This window comes from Herpailurus yagouaroundi, unplaced genomic scaffold (genome assembly GCF_014898765.1).
Source record: "Herpailurus yagouaroundi ecotype Mexico unplaced genomic scaffold, PumYag 141, whole genome shotgun sequence".
NCBI lineage: Eukaryota > Metazoa > Chordata > Mammalia > Carnivora > Felidae > Herpailurus > Herpailurus yagouaroundi.
Window position 1 is genome coordinate 48,954,408 of NW_024412396.1, and position 23,703 is coordinate 48,978,110.

The following is a 23,703-nucleotide window of genomic DNA, read 5'->3' on the forward strand; positions in this document are numbered from 1 at the left end:
TCAAAACAGATATAAACTATATATATGAACAAGAATTTAGAATAACAGTCATAAGACTAATAGCTGGGCTTGAAAAAAAACACAGAAGAGAAAATACATTGCAATCCAGGCCTATCTCAAGAAGCAAGAACGATCCCAAATACATCACCTAACCTCAAACCTAAAGGAACCAGAAAGGCAGCAGTAAAGAAAGCCCAAAGCTAGCAGAAGAGAAATAATAAAGATTAGAGCTGAAATAAACAATACAGAATCCAAAAAAACAATAGGTCAATGAAGCTAAGAGCCAGTTTCTTGAATGAATAAACAAAATTGATGAACCCCTAGCCAGACTTCTCAAAAAGAAAAAAGAGAGGACCCAAATTGATAAAATCACGAATGAAAGAGGAGAGATCACAACCAACACCACAAAAATACAACAAATTATTAGAGAATACTATGGAAAATTATATGCCAAGAAACTGGACAATCTGGAAGAAATGGACAAATTCCTAGACACCCACACACTACCAAAACTCAAAAGTGAAGAAACAGAAAATCTGAAGACCAATAACCAGCAAAGAAATGGAATCGATTATCAAAAATCTCCCAACATATCAGAGTCCTGGGCCAGATGGCTTCCCAGGGAACTTCTACCAGACATTTAAAGCAGACTTAATACCTATTCTTTTCAAGTTGTTCCAAAAAACAGAAATGGAAGGAAAGCTTCCAGACTCTTTCTATGAAGCCAGCATTACCTTGATTCCATAACCAGACAAAGACCCCACTAAAAAGGAGAATTACAGGCCAATATCCCTGATGAACCTGGATGCAAAAATTCTCAACAAGACACTAGCAAATTGAATTCAACAGTATATTAAATGAATTATTCGCCATGATCAAGTGGGATTCATTCCTGGGCTGCTGGGCTGATTCAATATTCACAAATCAATCAACATGATACATCACATTAACAGAAAAAGGATAAGAACCATATGATTCTGCCAATAGATGCAGAAAAAAAACATTTGACAAAATACAGCATCCTTTCTTAACAAAAACCCTCAAGAAAGTCAAGATACAAGGAACATACCTTAACATCATAAAAGCCATATATATGAAAGGGCCACAGCTAATATCATCCTCAATGGGGAAAAACTGAGAGCTTTCTGCCTGAGATCACGAACACGACAGGGATGTCCACTCTCACCACTGTTGTTTAACATAGCATTGGAAGTCCTAGCCTCAGCAATCAGACAACAAAATGAAATAAAAGGCATCCAAATTGGCAAAGAAGAATCAAACTTTCAGGGGCGCCTGGGTGGCTCAGTCGGTTGAGTGTCCGACTTCGGCTCAGGTCATGATATTGCTGTCCATGAGTTCGAGCCCCGCGCTGGGCTCTGTGCTGACAGCTCCGAGCCTGGAGCCTGTTTCAGATTCTGTGTCTCCCTCTCTCTCTGCCCTTCCCATGCTCATGCTCTGTCTCTCTGTCTCTCTCTCTCTCTCTCTCTCTCTCTGCAAAAATAAACTTAAAAAAATAAAAAAAGAAGAAGAATCAAACTTTCCCTTTTCACAGATGACATGATACTCTACATGGAAAACCTGAAAGACTTCACAAAAAAAACTGCTAGAACTGATACATGAATTCAGCAAAGTCACAGGATATAAAATCAGTGTATAGAAATCAGTTGCATTTCTATACACCAATAATGAAGCAACAGAAAGAGAGATCAAGGAATCAATCCCATTTGCAATTGCACCAAGGACCATAAAATGCTTAGGAAATAAACCTAACCAAGGGGGTAAAAAAAAATCTGTATGCTGAAAACTACAGAAAGCTTATGAAAGAAACTGAAGATGACACAAAGAAATGGAAAAGCATCCCATGTTCATAGATTAGAAGAACAAATATTGTTAAAATGTTGATACTAGCAAAGCAATCTACACATTCAATGCAATCCCCATCAAAATAGCACCAGCATTCTTCACAGAGCTAGAACAAACAATCCTAAAATTTGTATGGAACCACAAAAGGCCCTGAACAGCCATAATGTTGGAAAAGAAAACCAAAGTTGGAGGCGTCACAATCCCAAACTTTAGCTTGTATTACAAAGTTGTAATCATCAAGACAGAATGGTATTGGTACAAAAACAGACACATAGACCAATGGAATAGACTAGAGAACCCAGAAATGGACCCACAAATATATGGCCAACTAATCTTTGACAAAGCAGGAAAGAATATCCAATGGGAAAAAGACAGTCTCTTTAGCAAATGGTGCTGGGAGAACTGGACAGCAACATGCAGGAGAATGAAGCTGGACCATTTTCTTACACCATACACAAAAATAAATTCAAAATGGATGAAAGACCTAAATGTGAGACAGGAAACCATCAAAATCTTACAGGAGAAAACAGGCAACAACCTCTTTGACCTCAGTCAAGGCAACTTCTTACTTGACATGTCTCCAAAAGCAAGGGAAATAAAAGCAAAAATGAACTATAGGGACCTCATCATGATAAAAAAGCTTCTGCACAGCAAAGGGAACAATCAAAACTAAAAAGCAACCAATGGAATGGGAGAAGATTATTTGCAAATGACATATTGGATAAAGGGCTAATATCAAAAATCTACAAAGAACACCCGAAAAACAATCCAGTGAAGAAATGGGCAGAAGACATGAATAGACACTTTTCCAAAGAAGATATCCAGATGGCAAACACATGAAAAAATGCTGAACATCACTCATCATCAGGGAAATACAAGTCAAAACCACACTGAAATACCACCTCACACCAGTCAGAGTGGCTACAAGTAACAACTCAGGAAACAACAGATGCTGGTGAGGATGTGGACAAAGGGGAACCCTCTTGCACTGTTGGTGGGAATGCAAACTGGTGCAGCCACTCTGGAAAACAGTGTGGAATTCCTCAAAAAATTAAAAATAGAATTACCCTATGACTCAGCAATAGCACTACTAGGAATTTATCTAAAGGATATAGGAATGCTGATTCGTAGGGGCACATGTACCCCAATGTTCACAGCAGTGCTATCAACAATAGCCAAATTATGGAAAAGAGCCCAAATGTCCACTGACTGATGAACGGATAAAGAAGATGTGGTACATATACAATGGGATACTACTTGGCAATGAAAAAGAATGAAATCTTGCCATTTGCAACAACGTGGATGGAACTAGAGGGTATCATGCTAAATGAAATAAGTCAGAGAAAGACAGATATCGTATGATTTCACGTACATGTGGAATTTAAGAAACTTAACAGAAGACCATAGGGGAAGGGAAGGAAAAATAAGACACAAATAGAGAGGAAGGCAAACCATAAGAGACTCTTAAATACAAAGAACAAACTGATGGTTGACGGGGGTGAGGGGTAGAGGGGATGGGGAAAATGGGTGATGGGCATGGAGGAGGGCACTTGTTGGGATGAGCACTGGGTGCTGTATGTAAGTGATGAATCACAGGAATCTAGTCCTGAAGCCACAACTACACTCTATGTTAGCTAACTTGCCAATAAATAAATAAATAAAAATGAAAAATAAATTTAAAAAAAATACTCAGGTAAATGACCTCCCCCGAAAATGAAACAAAATAAAATTTATATGAAAAGAGAAAGGATCTAGAGTAGCTAAAATAATTCTGAAAAAGAGTAAAGCAGGAAGAGTCAGTTTACACAATTTCAGGATTTAGTATATACCTACAGTAATCCAGACTCTGTAGTACTGGTGGGAGGACAGACCCATAGATCAATGGAACATTAACAGAAAACCCAGAAATAGACCCCTACAAATATGCCCAACCACTCTAACGAAGGTACAAAAAAAGGGCAATGTTACAGGGAAAAGATGGTCTTTTCAACAAATGGTGCTGGAACAACTAGACACCTAGAAGAAAAACAAAAACAAAAACAAAAACCTTTACACAGTATACAAAAATTAACTAAAAATGGATCAAGGCCTTATATGTAAAATGTAAAGCTAGGAAATTTTTAGGCAAAAAAACAGGAGGAAACCTTTGGGATCTAGAACTAATCAAAGAGTTCTCAGATACCTAAAGTATGACCCTTAAAAGAAAAAGTTAGTAAAGTGACTTCATCAAAATTAAAACCTTTGCTTTGTGAAAAACCATGCTAAGGGGATGAAAAGAAAAGCTAAAGATTGATAGGAACATATTTGCAAACTACGTATGTAACAGAGGACTCATCTGTAGAATATATGAAGAACTCTCAAAACTCAATAGTAAAAAACAAAAGCATCCAATTAGAAAATGGGCAAAGACACTTCACCAAAGAGGGGAAACGGCAAATGAGCACATGAAAAGACGTTCAACATCATTAACCAATAGAGAAATGCAAATTAAAACCACCACACCCTTAACAGAATGGTTAAAATTAAAAAATTAAAAAAAACAGTGACAATATCAAATGCTAGCGAGAATGTGAAGAAACTGGATTGTTCATGCATTGCTGGTGGGAGTATAAAATGCTCCAGACACTGTGGAAAAGAGTTTGGCAGTTTCTTAAAAATACTAAGCGTGTAACTACCGTACAACTCAGCAGTTGCATTCCTGAGCATTTACACCAAATAAATGACCACTCATATTCACACAAAACCTCTACATGAATTCTCATAGGTTTATTCATAACAACCCTAAACTGAAAACCACCCAGATGTCCTTCGACTGGGGAACAGTTAAACAAACTGTGGCACATTCACACCATGGATGACAACTCCGCAATAAAAAGGAGCCAACTGTTGATACATGCAACAACTTGGATGAATATCCAGAGAATTATATTACATTCTTGAAGTGACAAAACTACACAAATGGGCTGCCAGGGGTTAAGAAACAGGTAGGTGGATAGGGGCGCCTCAGCGGCTCAATTGGTTAGGCATCCAACTCTCAGTTTCAGCTCAGGTCATGATCTTTGCAGTTCATGGGTTCGAGCCCCATGTTGACGGTGCAGAGCCTGCTTGGGATTCTCTCTCTTAAAAAAAATAAACTTAAGGGAAAAAAAAAAAACACACAGGTGGGTGGGGGAGGGAAAACAGGTGTGGCTATAAGGCAACATGAAGGATCCTTGTGGTGACTGTATCAATGTCCGTAACCTGGCTGTGATATCGTACTTTAGTGTTGTAAGATGTTACTACCATTGGGGGAAAATGGGTCAAGGATACACCAGATCTCTTGGTATTATTTCTTACAACGGCAGGAGAATCTACAATTATCTCAAAACAGAGTTTCATTTAAATTTAAAAAATAAAAGGACTGAGACATATTGTAAGGATATGAACTGTTCCCTGGTGGCAAGGGGATGGGGTGATGATAATTCATGGGGAAAGGAGTCTGTGAGTCACTGAAGTAAAGGGGGAGATACGTGGGGATGGAGATGGCTTGGGAGCCACCTTGTCCGCAGCCTTCTTCCTTTACAAGAGAAAGAAAACTGAGGACCAGTCAAGCAAAAATACACAAATCTTAAGCCCTTCTTGTTATGGTTTGACTCCAAAAGGTTCCCAAACTCCTCTCATTTCTGTGGATACCAACTTGGCCAGTACTTAATGACACCCTCAAAAGGAAGCCAAGGCAGGGCACAAAGAGCAGACAGGATCTTAACACACTACACAGATTTGTTGCAGAATCAGAAGTCAGAGATTACACCTTCAGGCTTCCAAGTCAGTGAGCATCTATTATCTGGCATAAAGGATACGGGTGGGGAAAAGGAGAGATAGAGGTCTCAATTCTTATATACCAGCAGCTAGGGCAGACACTTTGCCATGAGAAGTAAAACACATGTTGGTAGCAAGGGTGGAATTAGGTTGAGGTGCTTTTGCTTGAAAAGATTTCAAAAATTAGAAGAATTTACCTTTTGTCTCTTCTGGCACCCTTGCCTCTTAAGAACTTACTAGGCTGATGACCCAGCAATTCTACTCTTAGAGAAGTAACACCGTATGTCCACACAAAAACTTGTACATAAAGGTTCACACCAGAATTACTCACAACTGCCAAAAGCGAAAACAACCTAAATGTCCATCAGCTGGTGAATGGATACATAAAATGTGGTATATCCATACAATGGAATGTCATTTAGCAATAAAAAGAAATAAAGTACTGATTCATGCTATAGCATGGATAAACCTTAAAAGTATCATGCCAAGAGAGAGGCAGTCACAAATGGCCACATATTGTATGATTACACTTATATAAAATGTCTGGAGTAGGCAAACCTACAGAATAAATAAATGATTACTTAGGGATGGGGGGTTGGGGAAAATGGGGAGTGACTGTTAATGGGTGCTGAATTCTTTTTTGGGTGATGAAAATGCTCTAAAATGGACTGCAGTGATGATTGTGCAACTCTAAATTGTTAAAACCACTTATCTGTATATTTTAACTGGATGGATTATGTGCCACAATCCATGTAGATGGGAAAGTGTTTTTTAATTTATTTTTATTTTTATTTTTATTATTTTTTTAATGTTTATTTATTTTTGAGACAGAGCATGAACGGGGGAGGGTCAGAGAGAGAGGGAGACACAGAATAGGAAGCAGGCTCCAGGCTCTGAGCCATCAATCAGCCCAGAGCCCGATGCGGGGCTCGAACTCACGGAGTATGAGATCGTGACCTGAGCTGAAGTCGGACGCTTAACCGACTGAGCCACCCAGGCGCCCCGAAAGCGTTTTTTTTTTTAAAAAGACAGAAAGCAGAAAGAAAATCGAAGGAAGGGATGGCGAAAGAGAAATAGCAAAAAAAAAAAAGAACAAACATACCAGGCTGAAAAATCTTGTAGTAGGGACTGTAGGCCACGTTTAATCCACCAAGCTTTACTGAGATTTCGTAACGCCCAGCCCTGCGCACAGTGAAGGCCACCTTGACCACGTTGGAACTGGGCTCCTGGAGCACTTCCTGGGTCACTGGAATTTCCACGGCCAGCTCAACATGAGAGATGTGAACTCTCAGTCCCACAGGCCGGTGTGCGGGAAAAGGCTGCCCATTCTTGTAGAATAACTGCAATGAGGAGAGAGGGCACTCGTTAGTGAGCAGGAAGAGAGAACTCTTACCCGCCTGACTGGAGAGGGGGTGGGGCAGGGAGGAGGCAGTGGGCAAATCCCAGTACCCACTCATTCCTACTGTCCTGCTCACAGGCACAGAGAGAAACACCACACCTCAAAGAAAACCATTAAATCATGAACAGATTCTTCACTTGTTCAGAAGGCAGGGATAAAACATACATTTTATTTTCAACTTGCCATTTCTGAATGCATTTCAACTGGACATTTCTGAACCACAAATGCTGCCTCCTCAGTATAAGCAGCCCTTTTTATTATATTATCAGTGCTAAACTGAACGTAAAGGTAAGTCAGCAGATACCAGTGGCACGGAGTGAGCTAAAGCACCAGGCAGGGCTGGGGGGAGGGGGGGCGCAGGCTATCAAGGCAAGCAGAATGCTGCAGTGGAGAAGTCATCACAGGGGGTGGCAAACTTTTCTGTAAAGGCCAGACAGTAAATATTTTGGCTTTGTGGGTCATACACAGCTACTCCACTCAACTGTGGTTAACTACTCAAGTGTAAAAGCAGCCGCAGGCAATACAGGAAGATGGATGGGTGTGGCTGTGCTCTAATAAAATTACATTTACAGAAACAAGAGGCCGGCCTGATTTGGCCCTCAGGCCATAGTTTGCCAACCCCCAGTCTAGAACACCTATTCCTTCGGTAATAGTTTTCTTGTTTTGAAAAAGTAACATTAAGTTTTAAACATCTTCAAAGCTAAGCACCTACAAGACCAAAATGATAGAGAAATTTGTGACCCTTCAGATGTTAACACTTCCCAAGTCCCTGGGAGGGGCTGAAAAACAAGGAAAAAATGTTAACATTCCAGGCCAGCACCACCAACAGGATGAACTGGGCTCTGGAAAGCAAGTGATTCAGAAAACCCAATGGGTATGGAGACAGAAACATTCCCTTACATGCACTCGGAAGGCCATGCTGTGGCCCACCTCATAGGGGTCCTTCCAATCCCAGGAGACTTTGCAAGACCGGGGATCCAGGTAATTTCCCCGCACGTAGTCATAAATAGTCCGGTCCCCTCTGCGCTCACGGTCCTCATTCTGGAGGAAGCTGACTACACGTGCGGCAAGCTCAAAGAGGAACTTAATTGTGAAGAAGAACGCAACCACAGACACTGTGATTCCACCTACGTAAAAGAGAGAACACACATACCTCCTGCCAGTTACAGCTTCTCATTGTGGAAAAGACCGGCCAACTTTCAAAAAGTGAAAGAAGTTAGGATGCGATACAAGACTTCCAAGGAAACACTGTACTGGGTCACTACCTCTGTGGGTGAAGAGAGGAACTTCTACATCAGGGGTCAGAAATTACAGGCCAAATCCCATCCACGGCTTGTTTTTGTAAATAAAGTTCTATTAGAACACAGCCCCACCTATTCATTTACCTATTGTCTAGGGCTGCCCTAGCCCTAAACCAGCAGAACCCAGTAGTGGTACAGAGCCTGTACGACCTGGGAAACCAAAATATTTACTCTTTGGCGCTTTACGGGAAAAGTGCCAACCCTTGTTCTATACCGTGGGCCACAAAGAATGCCCACCCCCTACATTCCTGCCTATGCTAGGCCCTCACAGAAGCAGTAAAACGAATGTGAATTCTAGTCCCTCCATTTGGAAGTCTTCCCCTCTTTTGTCCACTTAGCAAAAGCTCTCCCCAGTCCTCACCTGAGTTAGGGGTTCCCTCTTCTGGGCCCCCTCAAACTCCTGTATATTCACCTATTATAGCTTTTCTCCCCTTGAGCATCTTCCCCTTCATGTTATGAGCTTCCTGAAGGCAATTTTTGCCTTATCCGACTTTGACTCGGCAGGAAACAGTATCTGGCATGGACCAGAATTACTCAATAAATATTTCCCAAATGAATGAATTCCACTGCCAACTCTGTGAAGGTACATTCTGGCGTGAGCAGAAATATTTCTAAGTCTATTTTCAAGGGGAAAGGGGGTAGACGGGGAGGCAAAAAGGATGTAAGCAGCCCTAACAAAAATAATAAAGAGCTCTTTCCACAACATACCAATAACGTAAAACATCAGGTCCCTTCAGTGCCGCCAGACAGCCGAGGATCACAGCTGCAGCTGCAAAAGAAAACTTGTTTAGTGTTCTCTCCAATTCTTCCTTACAGCCATCTCAGAGAGAGACAAAGAACACAGGGCTTGAGTCAACTGACTCTGGCCTTACTGTGTCCCTGTCCTCTCTCTCCAGTTTGACAGGTGCCCTATGACAAATTTCAGCGAAATGGTGACTACATCATTTCTCCTAAAGGCTTCCAATCTACGACCACCCTAGGAATACCACAAACAGCCACTTGCTTTATTGCTAATTACAAAATGCAATAACATGGCTTTCATCTTCTCAGATCCAGGGCCCCAAGACAGTTTCCCTCCCCCATGCAAAGTAGTGCTAATTAACACAAGCAAAGAGGATAATGGAGTCACTTTCCCCTTCTATTTGCCTTCTGGAAGTAATTCATCTAAGTAGAAATAGTTATATCAAATGTGGATTTTTTAAAAGCAAGTATTATTATCATCATGCTGGCATGTAATTAAAGTGAACCACCGGTCATCCCAATAAGAAGCAGCGGGCATGTAAGAGAAGTCACTTTTGCTTTTACCAATCAGACAACAGGTCCCATGGAAGATGAGCTCAGCAGAAAGGCCAAGGACAGGAACAAAAGGAGGAGATTCTATTTATCCTAAGTGATGCCTGTCAAGGTCAGAACAATTCAAACAGGGGCCAGGGTTCAAGGGGACACTTTCACTGTTATTAAACTTGTTTCCAGAATAAGACGTCAATCTTCATTACTCGTTTGAACCACCCAAGGTATTGCCAAGAAAAAATGCCATGTACACTGACAGTGGTATCGATCGCTGAGTTTTGACCTTAGTAGAACCTGTAAAAGCTCTCCATTCTGTAATGCAGTGAATTCATTCAAGTCAATGTATATAAGGTTATCAATGTTATCTCAACTCAGCGCCTTTTATCTGCACTAGAATATTACTTAGAGACCATACGGCTGAAAATTTCTAGGCTCAAATTTGGGAGGGACCAAAACAGGTTCTGTTTTTGTTGTTGTTTATAAATAGGGTATGCTTTTATGTCTAACTGTACTGGAAAATTTTAAGTGAGAGACCGGAAAATGGCCATTAGCTCCTCTGATAGCAACAATATATCCAGTGGAATCCACGGAGAGTAGGTAATTTGAGGAATGACCATGTCAAGTTTCATAGAAATCCCTGTTCAGACTGGTCTAAAATCTACTGGCAAAGAAATCCACACAGGGAACATTACAACAGTCAATACACATGGATTAGGCTGCTCCCCAAAGGGTCAATTATAAAAAGACAATATATAGACCCCAAATTTGGGATCACAACTACTGAGCCTCCTGCCCAAACAGGCAGCTCATATCCCGGAACCTTATGCTGAAAGCTGCTTTTGTCTCTCAAAAAGCATCTGTCTGCACCTTACACGATGTGCTAGATGATTTCGTAGAACCCAAACTAGCAGTTTAACTGTCTGAATTCACTGAAATACTCCCTCAGTTGGATGTCATTCAATCTGATCCATGATATGAAAATTTGGCCCTTAGCAAAGCTGTAACACTCAGTAGAGAAGAAAGTGTATGTGGCTGATGTTATAGGACTTGTGGCCTCAAGTCTCTTACTCCTTGGAGGAACAAGAACACCACCAAATGTATGGCATTCCCAGCATTAGGGCTGGGAAATTCCTATGTACTACCTCTGACAACTATAAGAAGCTTTACTGCGAGAGGTGGTGGATGAGCAATAAGTCAGAGGCCTGCGAACCGGTTCCAAGGCCGCAACTATGTGACCTGTCCAGGCTTCGGAACTCTCACTGCTAAAAAAGAACTGAGATTTACTAATTTCTATGGCACCATCTCCTTCAGTGCGGTAGGACTTCAATATAACTCCCCACAGCCATCAGGACCCTAAAATCAAACAGTAGAGCAAACAGGACAATACAGAGGGTGAGGGCGTGGACTCCAGAGCCGGCCTACCTGAGTTCATACCTATTCTCTGTCACTCACAGTGCGACATTAGACAAGTTATTTCATCTCTCTGTGGAGAGCCAGTTTCCTCATTTGTCAGATGGGGTATATCTATGTGTACCTCACAGAGGTGCTGTAAGGATTAAATGGGTTTACACACGTAAACAGCCGAGAATAGTGCCTGGCCCAGAGTGAGTTGTCAGTTTTAACTGTTATTAAAATCATTACCAATAGTGGTAGTGCCATCACTATCCCTTTGTGTCAGAGCCAGTAGAAAACTCCAGGAACCTCTCTACTGGCTCCCCGTTTCTCCAGTGGGAAATGCATCAGGATTGTCTACTGAAGGTAGGTAATTCTGGCTTCTCTTACTGTGTTTCAAATCTCTGCCTACATGGGAGTTCTTCACACTATTCTAATTTTATGCCTGAAAATATTTATAATGAAGAATTCAAATTCATCCAACAAATACCGGGTACTTACTTAATGTGCCAGGTACTGGGGGAACAGTGTTGGGACAGCCACAGTCTCAGTCCTCATGAAGCTGGCAGTACTGAGCTCGACCTTGCTGAGTCCTTGTCCATTTTCTCCCCCACTTTTACAAAACCTCTCACTTCTCTACAATAGCTCTCAAGAAACCCCCCAACAATAAATATCTACCCATCTCTCAGCTGTCACATTTTGAATTTGCCTTCCTTTTACATTTTCCTCCTGTCTTGTTCCTCTTGAATGCTGTCACAAAGCCTCCCTGTCTTTATCACTCAAATCATTTTTATTCCAGACTTCACTTCAATTCTGTAAGCATTTTCTGTTCTCTGACTCTGGCAAGGCTCTCCCTGCTCTGTCTCTGCTCCTATCCCCACCCACAGTATTCCCTTGGCTTCATCTCCACAAAACCTTATTTTATCCTATGATCTACCTGACTCGAGTCCTTTCTATCTTTACATATAGGCTCTGAAACACATCTCCATGCTTTGCAAAATCACTTCCTCTGCCTAGACTAACCACTCCCCTCTCATGTCTCCATCCGTGGGCAATCTCCTAACCCTAAAGTCTAGGGAAGGTCCTGTCTTCCCTCCTTGAAATCTTCCTTGAGCCTCAATTTAGAAATTCCCTCCCTTGTCTGAATTCCCACACTACTTTTATTTATCTTTTGGCACTTACATTCTCTTTCATTTTAGTCCTGTGTTTGTTTTATTTTCCATTTCAGAGTGGTAACATGAGGCAAAGACTAGTCTTCAGAATTCTCCACAGCGTCCAACATAATTGCATACAGTAATTGCAATAAGTATGAATGAAGTATCTGAACAGATAGGGTCAAATGTCTGTTCTTTCCTTTGTCCAGAATGCCTAGGGATCAGGAATTTTCTAGATAGGACCTCCTTTTAGATACAGTTTTTAAAGACTTCGGTAACTGGCAGTATATTCACTTGAGCCAGGGACTGTAAACTCTTTGGACCACAAGTTACCAACTGACTTCAGTTCTACAAGTATATACCAAATACCCACAACTAGAGTCATAGGTTCTCATGCATGGCCTGGTATCTGGTTTTCTGGTTCTATCTTCCTTATCTTGAGCTTTTATTTTTCTATAACAGTTTCTATAGCACCCTCCACTTTCTGCTGCTTACACTTCTCCTTCATAAAATTATTCTGGAACTCTTCCCAAGTCTAACTCAAGCACAAAGAAGCAGTATGTTAAGCCTCTGCCATACTAATTCATGCAATTTGGCTGCACGAGTATTTTTTTTTTTTCAAGTTCATCTCTTTAGTGTTCTTGCTTTTACACAATTCAGCAAACTGGAATATTCTAAGCTAGAAGAATAACAGTAGTAGTAGTAACATAATACTCCCTACCTTCACTAAGCCGCTTACAATAGGGCAAAATACCGCACTAAGTGCTTCTATGTGCTAGCCTAAGTAATTGTCCTTGTAACAACCTGGCAAAATAAAAACTATTATTCTCATTTTACAGATCAAAAACAACAACAACAACAACAACAAAGCTGGGCTTGGAAAGGACTTGCTGAACATCTCCCAGCTGGTTAAATGACAGAGCTGAGACTCAAGCCCATGCCTGACTCTGAAACCCAATGTTCTAAACCTCATACAACACTAAATCAGGAAAAGAAAGGAGTCATAGGGACAGCGAGATATTTGGGAAGAGGGAAGATTTAAAAAAAACAACAGGTAAAAGAAAGTATGAAAAACATTACTTAATCTTCCTGGGAGGAATCCCAGCACAAGGTTAAAATTAGAAAAATAAATGCTTATGGCCCCTTTTTAAATCTTTTGAAATAAAAATAAAGCATGACAAAGGAAAATGGAATGCAGTACCAATTATCTAATGCAGAAATATCACTTGCTTACTAAAAGATCCCGGGCAAGTTGCTTAATACTACAGTACTTTGGCTCACATTGCCTACAAAAGGCGGGGGAGGGGGAATACTTGAAAACGCCTGTCTCAAGGGAATGTTAAGAGTTGACTAACGGACACATTCTAAAACTCTTTGCTTTTTTACGAGGCTAAAGATTTGTAATTACAATAGGAAATAAATTTTAGCCTGGACATCGAAGATGGGTTGTGAAAGTCATTTCCCAGAAACAGAGAACGGATTTCTTCATCCTCAAAGGTGCTCTAGGGCAGGGGATCGATTCTAACTGCAACTGTGCACTTCAACAGCTATCCGTTGCTGAAAAGGCTTAGGAACTGGCCCCTGAGTCCACTTTCTGCATTCCAATAACAAGTGAATGTTAACTAGTCTATGGTCTTACCTTTAAACGAGGGCCCATGTTCTGAGCACCAGGTCGAGCACTCCTATTCACCAAAGCAGGTAACTTCTGGCACCATTCACCTTGTCCTCCAACTTCCACAGGGGAGAAAACTGCTGCAAGGTCAACGGAAAGCGTCTGTCCATCAGACACTCACTGAGGATATGTCACAGGAGCAGAGGGTCAATAGTTCTGGAATGAACTCGATGAATTCCAGGGTGGAGAAATATAGCCCCAAAACCTGTTATCCCGGACTTCTCTCTAGGGCATGGTGCAATCAACTGCCAAAGGATGCATCTGTTCTCTTGTCCCAGGATCCTACCCGACAGAGAAAAAAAGGTCAGTAGAAGAGGTCTTTAATTCTGAAAGAGAATCCCCAGAAAACAACGAAGAGGATATAGAAGAGGCAGGACAAATCCCGGGGCACTAAAAACAAGCAAGGCCTGGTAAACTTGGACCAAGCTTTCCCAGTTAAAACTCCACGAAAAGGGGCAATGGCAACCTCACTGCCTTAACTGTGTCACTCCCCAGAAGGAAGCTCCAGCTGACTGCGATCCTTCATTAGGAGCAACTAGGGACAGCTTTAAAGAGTGAGCCTCATCACTACCACATGCCTAATTCCAGTTTAATAGGGCTGCAGCACAGGGGCTGAGAATAAGGTGAAGAGATATGAAAGCACAGGATAGGTGGGGCCACAATGCAGAGGGCCTCGTATGCCATATAAGGAATCATGGCAACACTCACTTGGAAAGGGGAAATCACCAAAAAGCTCCAAAACCTAATCTATCTGCCCATGCGGTCTGCTCCCTTCGCGCCCACGTATGCATTTCCAAGACATGGTTTAACAACGCTGGTTTTATTTTTTAAATAGTGTTATTTACTTTTCTGAGCGGGGAAACGAAAATCTGTGGACTTTCAAGATAAAGTCACTAAGTAAAGTCTAGTAAAGTCAGCGTGTAACTCAAAGATATTCATGAACTAAATATAGCAGAAAGGGGGTTATGGCAAAGCATACGCAAACAGCCACCATAGAACAAATGAGAAAAGACTACTCATCGCTAAACAAAAGGAGATTCTCTTTCCACATGGTGGGAACCGCGCTCAGTGCTTCATATATATTAACTTAAAACCCCAGGGCACAAAGAGAATTATCCCCCTATTTTACAGACGAGGAAACTGAGGTACTCTCTCAAGATTACGCACATGGGTAGTAATGATCAATTAAACCCAGACAACCTGGACCTAGAATCCATGCTTTTAATGACTACCCTACTTGCCTCCCTACCGTGGGAAACCAAGAAAGAAAACCCACAATGTTAGTAAGAACAGCAGAACAGAATAAGTGAAGGCTAGCCGATCAAACAAGTTGGCAAACTTTTATAATAAAAAATAAACAAGTATTTGTATTTATTTTAAAATATGGTGATAGAATTGCCAAATACGTGAGCCAAAAGCCGGGTCAACCAGCAACTGGAACCAGATTACAGGATCCACAAGCAAGATAACAGTTACATAAACTGTAAGAGATCAATTAGAATGCTATCTAAGCATTAAACAATGACACCTTTTAAGGAATAACAAAAGAAATTTCTCACAAATAAAATGTTAAATACAAAGTAAGCACAAAATTATTTACATGGCATGAGTGCAATTTTTAAAATATTACATTACATAAACAAGACTAGAAGGAACATAAAAATACTAGTCATCTTTTGCTGTATGAAATTATAAACAACTTTCATTTTCTACCTGTACCTTTCAGTGTTTTCCAAATTCTTACTGATGTAAGAACATATTAAAAGTTTCTACTTCTGGAAAACAAATAACTTTTTGGGGGAGAACAGGCAAGTTATCCTCTTTTTCAAATAAGGCGTATAAAAATTAGCTAAAAATAAAAGAACGTACTGAAATTTTTTAAAAAAGGTTTTTTAAGATTTTTATTTATTTTTGAGAGACAGAGACAGAGGATGAGCAGGGGAGGGGCAGAGAAAGAGGGAGACACAGAATCCGAAGCAGGCTCCAGGCTCTAAGATGTCAGCACAGAGCCTGACACGGGGCTCAAACTCACGGACCATGAGATCGTGACCTGAGCCAAAGTTGGACGCTTAACCGACTGAGCCACCCAGGCACCCCTGAATGTACTGAAATTTTATTAAAAAAATTCTTTTAATGTTTATTATTTATTTTTGAGAGAGAGAGACAGACAGACAGAGCATGAGAAGGGGAGGGGCAGAGAGAAAGAGAGAGACACAGAATTCAAAGCAGGTTCCAGGTTCTGAGCTGTCAGCACCAGAGCCTGACACGGGGCTCGAGCCCATGAACCGGGAGATCGTGACCCGAGCCAAAGTCAGACGCTTGACTGAGCCACCCAGGTGCCCCTGCAATTTTATTTCTATTCATTATGATCTTAGTGGGCCTCCAGCCCTGTAATCAGCTATTTGGTTATTAAATAACTCCTAGTTTTTTTTTTTTAAGATTTTATTTGTAAGTAATCTCTACCTCTAACATGGGGCTCGAACTTCAACTCCAAGATCAAGAGTTGCATGCTCCACGGACTGAGCCAGCCAGGTGCCCCAAATAACCCCTAGTTCTAACATCATCTTTACTGCACCCACCACAATCTACCACACATAACCCCTCACAATGCTTCAGTGTCTCCAGTAAGCCTCAAAATTCAGCTCAAGCATCATCCCCCTTCCTGGTCCAATTCTCAGGCCCTCTGAGAATTCCCCCCATGCCAGGCAGAACCAATCATTTGCTCCTCTGTGATACGCCTATGCTGAAGATATCTCTATTATAGCATTTATTAGTCTGTATTATAATTGTTTATACAGTAGTGTCTCCTAATGACTTCTGGGATCTCGGAAGACACTGATGGGTCTTACTCTTCTTTGTCTCCCAGTAGCTAGTATGCTGTTCGGTTTATCTCTTAACTTTGATAAGTTCCCCCAAGTGATTCCTATAAATATTGAAGTCTCCAAGTGATTCCTATAAATATTGAAGTCTCAGAAGCTTGGTCTAGGCTCTAGGGCAGTCCCTCTGAGAAGCGACCTGATATTCTGTATCTCTAACAGACTCACAGGAAAGGTTGATGCTTCTGGTCTGCAGATCGAGCTTCCAGGAGCAAGGGTCTAGAGCAGGAATTGGCAAACTACAGCCTGCAGGCCAAATCCAGACAGAACCTCGCTACAAGAGCAAAGCTGAGTAGCTGCAGAGACATATGGTTTACGAAGCTTTCCTATCTGACCCTTTACAAAAAAAAAGTTTACCACCCTCCAGCATAGGGTCTTAGCCTTAAAGCTACATAACTGCTTTGTGTTAAATTAACTCATTTTAATAAATGAAAAAAAGCATAAAGTCATTTTCTTCCAATCCAGTTCTGCCCCCTCTTAGGAAAAGAGCTATAAAACTTGCAATATTATGCAAATATTTCTCCTGGTGAATTTCAACTGTTATTTAAAAGTATTACGGGGGCACCTGGGTGGCTCAGTTGGTAAAGTGGCCAACCTCGGTTCAGGTCATGATCTCAAGGTTCACGAGTTCGAGCCCCACGTCAAGCTCTGGGCTGACAGCTCAGAGTCTGGAGCCTGCTTCAGATTCTGTGTTTTCCTCTCTCTCTGCCCCTTCCCTGCTTGCACTCTCGCTCTCACTCTCTCTCTCTCTCTCTCTCAAAAATAAACAAACAAAAAAAGAGTTCTACGCCTCCCATACCCCAAGTAGGAATTTTATACAATCATTTCCCAAAGTACAAGTTTCCTACAATTATGCTTGCATTTCATCAAGGCTATAATTTCCTAAAACCAGTACCTCAGGGACCAATACTATATCCAGGTTTCTAAAATTATTACTATACACATTACTGACTCAGTATCTACTTTTAAACTATTATTAAAAATCCTGTGAAAAACTGACGTGAAAGTCCACTTTGGAATTCTGGTGAATAACAAAAGAGGCAGTGGCAGCAGACAGGAGTTCCAAATATCAACCACTGAATCCCACAAAGAAAGACAAAAGAAAGACATTGGCTTTGAAAGATGTAGTCTTCAGTATTCTCTATACATAAGCACCAGCCACAGTCCAGGAAAATCAAATTAAAACAAAACAAAACAAATCAAAACAAATCATTCAATAAGCAAAACGCTGACAATTTAGAGTGACCTAAGGAGGTTCTAAGAAATAAAGTGCACCATCAGATACTTTAGATTATTTACGTTTTCGTCTGCTTAATTTCACCGTTGGTTTATTCTCCCCCAAATCCCCACCATAAAAGACTGCCTTCCCCCATCAAGTTTATTCTCTTGAGATATTTACACAGTTGTGTATTCCTGCTACCTCGGTTCAGCCAACTTATACGGTTTTCATTTATATTCTTTCCTCATCAGTCAGCCCCTCCAGTCTCTTAATCATTCTTGTGGGTCTTCTGTGAACTCTCTCCAGCTGGTCCCCAGCGATCTGGTAATGAGGTGCCTCCAACTGACTGCAGCCTTCCAGGAACAGCCTCGTTAGAACAGGATGAGCTCACCCTCCTCGGTTCTATGACATAACACTCCTGAGTAGACAATCCCCCACATCACAGCAAGCTAGAATGCCGCCATATTAGACTATGACCCCATTCCATGCTTCTCAGATTTGGGCACTGGGGCATGTCAATATGCTGGAAGGCAGGGGATAAATGGCACATGTTGGTGCAGCAACTTTTCACTAAAGGATGAGGTGGGTGGGGAGGGGAAGCCCTGTTCACATTAAAACACTCATAGGTAATAAAATAGAATGCACAATTTGCGTGAATGTCTAAAGAGAAAATATGAGTGTGGTCAAGATATTCAGAGATTTGATACCTGATGCAGAAAGGCTGCTTGGGGCTCTGCTCCCAGCCCCCAAGGGGTTACATGCCCACTATCCTCTACCACCAGAGGTAATCGAGCTTAAAAGTTTGAAAAGCACTACAATCCCCACTCAACTCATGGTCTATTACCCCACTATCACTCATCTCATACACTCACATTTTATTTTTTTTATTTTTTTTATTTTTTTTTTAATTTTTTTTTTCAACGTTTATTTATTTTTGAGACAGAGAGAGACAGAGCATGAACAGGGGAGGGGGAGAGATCGGAAACAGGCTCCAGGCTCTGAGCCATCAGCCCAGAGCCTGACGCGGGGCTCGAACTCACGGACCGCGAGATTGTGACCTGGCTGAAGTCGGACGCTCAACCGACTGCGCCACCCAGGCGCCCCTCATACACTCACATTTTAAATAAAATTATTTTTTCTGCTTTGTTCCCCATCCTTGGATATCTATATTTTCCCTTTGCCTAACATAATTGTAATTCACTGATGGTAATTCACCAACATCTTCGTGTTCCTCTGTAAGGTTCATTCTTCATTCATTTCATATTTCTTGAACATTTGCTGTCTGCCAGGCTGTGTGCTAAAAGCTAAAGTAACACGGAAAAATGAGACAGGGTATTTTCTTAACCTGGACGAACTCAGTCCAAAGTGGGAGCTGGACAATACAACGAGGCAAGTGCCACAAAAAAGGAATAAACAATGTGTGGGGGGGCAAAGGAAGGAGAAAGGTAACTTTGCCTGAGAGTGAGGAAGCATTCACAGAAGAGACAAGAGAGCTATTAAGACCGAGCAAGCATTCGCAGGGCAGGGCAGAAAAGACCAGTACCCTAGGTGGAAAAAACAGCATAAGCAAAAGTTCTGAGTCAAGAAAGGGGATGAAAAAGGTCAGCATTATGAAAACAAAGTGTTTAGAAAGACCAAATGGGGCCAAACTGGGGTGACTGATTCTCAGTACAGTACAGTATAATGCTCAAGAGCATGAATCTTACTACTGAGTAATCCTGGACAAACTACTTCTCTTCAGTTGCCTCAGGAATAAAGTGGAGATCCACTAAGAAAAGGAAGGGCTGGAAACTAGCCCCGGGTGACTTGGCACTAGACGGGTGCCTCAGGGGATGTGGCTTTAACTGCCAACCAGGCTGCCCGGTTGCCCGGCTACGACGGAAGTTTGCACCCAGGCCACAATGGCAGCCCAACCTGCAGTAAATTAGGAAGATGGCACTGTGTATACCTGAGGGACTAATTGGTTTTCCAGAGAAATCCCATTTGGAAGCAACCACAGCAACGATCCAAAATACGGACTGTTTTTTTTTTTTTTTTTTTTTTCCTCAAGAATGATGATAACACAGGGACGTTTGGGTGGCTCAGCTGATGAAGCATCCAACTTCAGCCCAGGTCTTGATCTCATGGTTTGTGGGTTCAAGCCCTGCATTGAGCTCTCTGCTGTCAGCATGGAGCCTGCTTTGGATCGTCTGCCCCCCCTCTCCCTCTGCCCCTTCTCCGCTCATGCTTTCTCAAAAATAAATAAACTTAAAAACAGAACGGGGTGCCTGGGTGGCTCAGTTGATTAAGCGTCGACTTTGGCTCAGGTCATGATCTTTCAGGTTCATGAGTTTGAGCCCCATATTGGGCTCTGTGCTGACAGCTCAGAGCCTGGAACCTGCTTCAGATTCTGTGTCTCCCTCTCTCTCTGCCCCTTCTCTGCTCGGCTCTGTCTCTCTCTCTCAAAAATAAATAAACATTAAAACAATTTTTTTAAAAGAGAATGATGATAACACAAATCTACCTTTACTGAGAACCTACTACTACTGTTTGAGGTGCTTCATGTATCACGTAACTCACATCAACCATATAAAGTACCTACATTGTTATCCATATGTTACAGATTACGAAACAGAAGCACAGAGAGCTAAAATAACTTGCCTATTGTTACCTAGATGACAAAGGAAGGAGTCAGGCAATGTAGAGCCTGATGTGTCAAGAACCCCAAGAAAGGAAAAAAAAGAGAAAAGATTCTTGGGATAGGAAGAATGAGAGCTCAAGAAATACTTAACCTGGAAATTTAAAGAAATATGATTTCATTTTAGACTTTAAGCAACCACAACCAAAGAAGCCAAGAGGTGTTTTTTAAGTTAAGGGAGAAAGAGGCTTACACATTTTAAAAGAAATAACTCTGGCGGTAATATGAGAGAGACTCTGAAGAGGAGGACAGACCACTGGCTGAAAGACCAGAAGATGCTGGTCCAAGGGAGCAGCGAGAAACTGGTCATGATGCAGAGGGGGAGAGGCTAGCGTAGGCACTGTTTCCCAGTTAGAAGCAACAGGATTAGTGACCTATGAGGTCAAAAAGATAAAGGAGAGCAAGAAACCAAGGACAAATCAGGAATTTTTACTTTTGGGAGCCTGGATGAATGGTGGTGGTGAAGGAAAGACACAGAGACAGTACAGAGGGAAAGATAAGCACAGAACTGAACATGTTAAGTTTGAAGTGTCTATAAGATATCTGGGTGAATACACCCACAAGACAAATGGACATAAGCATCTGAAGCCATGGAAATACCAGTACCCTGAGGGCAGTTAAAAGACACAGGAGATTAAAAAAAAAAAAACAAAAAAAAAACAAAAAAAACCAAGACTGGCATGGAAAACAAGTAGACCAAGAAAAAGACCAATTACACAACTCTGAGGAGATCAACCTTAAACGTACTGCCTTCTCCCCCAAAAAAGGAGCTAGCAAAAACTGAAAAGGAACAATCAGAGAAAAGGGAAAAACTGTAAAAGTGGTTTACTAGAGCCAAAAGGAAGTACTTCTAGAAACCGGTGGTCACAGTATTAGAAACAGTAATGATTTAGGCCAGAGGGGGAATTCAAAAATCAGCACCCAGGTTTTCTTCCTTGATTATTTGGAACTCTCATTCTCTGATCAAGCAACTTCAAATAAAATGTGTATCTGATTTCCATCTATTCTCACTAATAATAAAAATCTTAGCCTAAACTTGACCCAACACTGATAACTAGTAAGCTCTTTGCGACTCAATTCAGGGATACTGATTATTTCAAAATTATCTTAGTGCCTATAACAAATTCAGATCTGAACTAATCTGAATCCAGTCTCTAATCCCACATAAATCAATGGCAAAAAAAAATCCTATCAAAATCAGCTTTATTGAGGTATAGCTTATATATAGTAAAAGCCACCAACTTAAGCAATTAGAGCTGTGCCAACTGTATAAGGTTATGGATATAAAACACAATGGTGACACAGAACATTTCATCATCCCAAAGTCTCCTCATGATCCCCTTGTGCAACCACTGATGTGCTTTCTATCACCATAGTTTTGCCTTTTACAGAATGCCGAATAGCGTTCTATACAAAATGTAGACCTTTGTGTTGTGGCATTTCTTTACTTACCACATTATTTAGACCCGTACATGTCATTACGTGTACCAGTAGTTCATTCCTCTTTATTGTTGTGTAGCAGTCCATTATATGGGCATATTACAATTTCTTTATCCGTTCACCAGTTGAAGGACATTTGATTCTATCCAGTTTGGGGCTGTTCAGGATAAAGCTGCTACGAACATTCAAGCCCAAGTCTTGTGTGGGCACATGTTTTTGCTTCCCTTGGGTAAACAGCTAAGAGTGAGATTGCTGGGCCATATGATAAGTATATATTTAACTTAAAAGAAACTGCCAACCTGTCCGGGTACTTGGGTGGCTTAGTCAGTTAAGCATCCGACTTCTGCTCAGATCATGATCTCATGGTTCGTGGGTTTGAGCCCCACATCGGGCTATCTGCAGTCAGCATGGAGTCTGCCTCAGATCCTCTGTCCCCCTCTCTCTGTGCCCTTCCCCTGCTCGCGCACTCTCTCTCTCTCAAAAATAAATAAAATAGACATTTAAAAAGAAAAAAAAAAGAAACTGCCAAACTGTTTTCCAAAGCACCTGTACCATCTTGCATTTTCACCAGCAATGTACGAGAGCTCCAGTTGCTCACATCTGCCAACACTTGGCATTGTTGATCTTTTAAATTTTATCATTCTAGAACAATCCAACAAGAAGACATAGTAACTTTAAATACTTATTCACCCAACATGGAAGCATCCAAATACTTCAAGTAGTTAACAACAAACATAAAGGAAGTAATCAATAGTAGTCTAACAGTAGGGAACTTTAAAATCCCACTTACATCAATGAACAGATCATCCAAACAGAAAATCAATAAGGAAACAGTGGCTTTGACACATTGGATCAGATGGACTTAACAGATATATTCAGAACGCTCCATCCTAAAACAGCAGAATACAGTCTTTTCAAGTGCACACGGGACATTCTTCAGAACAGATCCATATTGGGCCACAAAACAAGTCTCAACAAATTCAAAAAGATTGAAGTCATAACCATGCATCTTTCCTGACCACAACACTATGAAACTAGAAATCAACCACAAGAAAAAAATCTAAACACATGGAGGTTAAAGAACATGCTACTAAATCTTACCCATTCTAATAGGTGTGAAGTGGTCTCTCACTGTGGGTTTTTGTTTTTGTTTTTGTTTTGAGAGAGAGAGAGAGAGAGAGAGGGAGAGAGAATGACAGCGAGGGAGGAGGGTAGAGGGAGGGAGAGAGAATCTTAAGCAGTGTCCATGCTCAGCTTGGAGCCCATCCTGGGGCTAAATCTCACGACCCTGGGATCATGACCTGAGTCGAAATCAAGAGTTGGATGCTTAACCAACTGAGTCACCCAGGCGTCCCTCTCACTGTGGTTTTGATTTGCAATTCCCTAAGGACTAACAGTATTGAGTACGCTTTCGTGTGCTTAATGGCTATTTGTGACACTTCTTTGGTATCCAAATCTTTTGTATTTCTAAAAATCAAGCTGTTTGTCCTACTACTTAGTTGTTTTCAGAGTTCTTTATATACTAGACACATGTTTGACAAATATTTTCTGTGGTTTGTTTTTAACATTTTCTTAATGGTATTAAAGAATAAGTTTTGAATTTGATGAAATCCAACTTATTA

General features: G+C 41.2%; 1 protein-coding gene across 4 annotated transcripts in view; it reads right to left on the bottom strand.

Moving 5' to 3' along the window:
• The window catches only part of AREL1 (apoptosis resistant E3 ubiquitin protein ligase 1), a 48,855-nt gene that overhangs the window by 17,580 nt on the left and 7,572 nt on the right, over nucleotides 1–23,703 (bottom strand). For 3 of the 4 annotated variants that reach the window (XM_040477711.1, XM_040477712.1, XM_040477714.1), the window contains 4 exons: nucleotides 13,837–14,151; nucleotides 9,070–9,130; nucleotides 7,961–8,187; nucleotides 6,764–7,001 (listed from right to left, as the gene is read on the bottom strand). In XM_040477711.1, the coding sequence (XP_040333645.1) occupies nucleotides 6,764–7,001; nucleotides 7,961–8,187; nucleotides 9,070–9,085 (481 nt within the window). In that variant the 5' untranslated portion in view covers nucleotides 9,086–9,130; nucleotides 13,837–14,151. The remainder of the gene's footprint in view (nucleotides 1–6,763; nucleotides 7,002–7,960; nucleotides 8,188–9,069; nucleotides 9,131–13,836; nucleotides 14,152–23,703) is intronic. The other variant, XM_040477715.1, reaches the window with a different exon arrangement.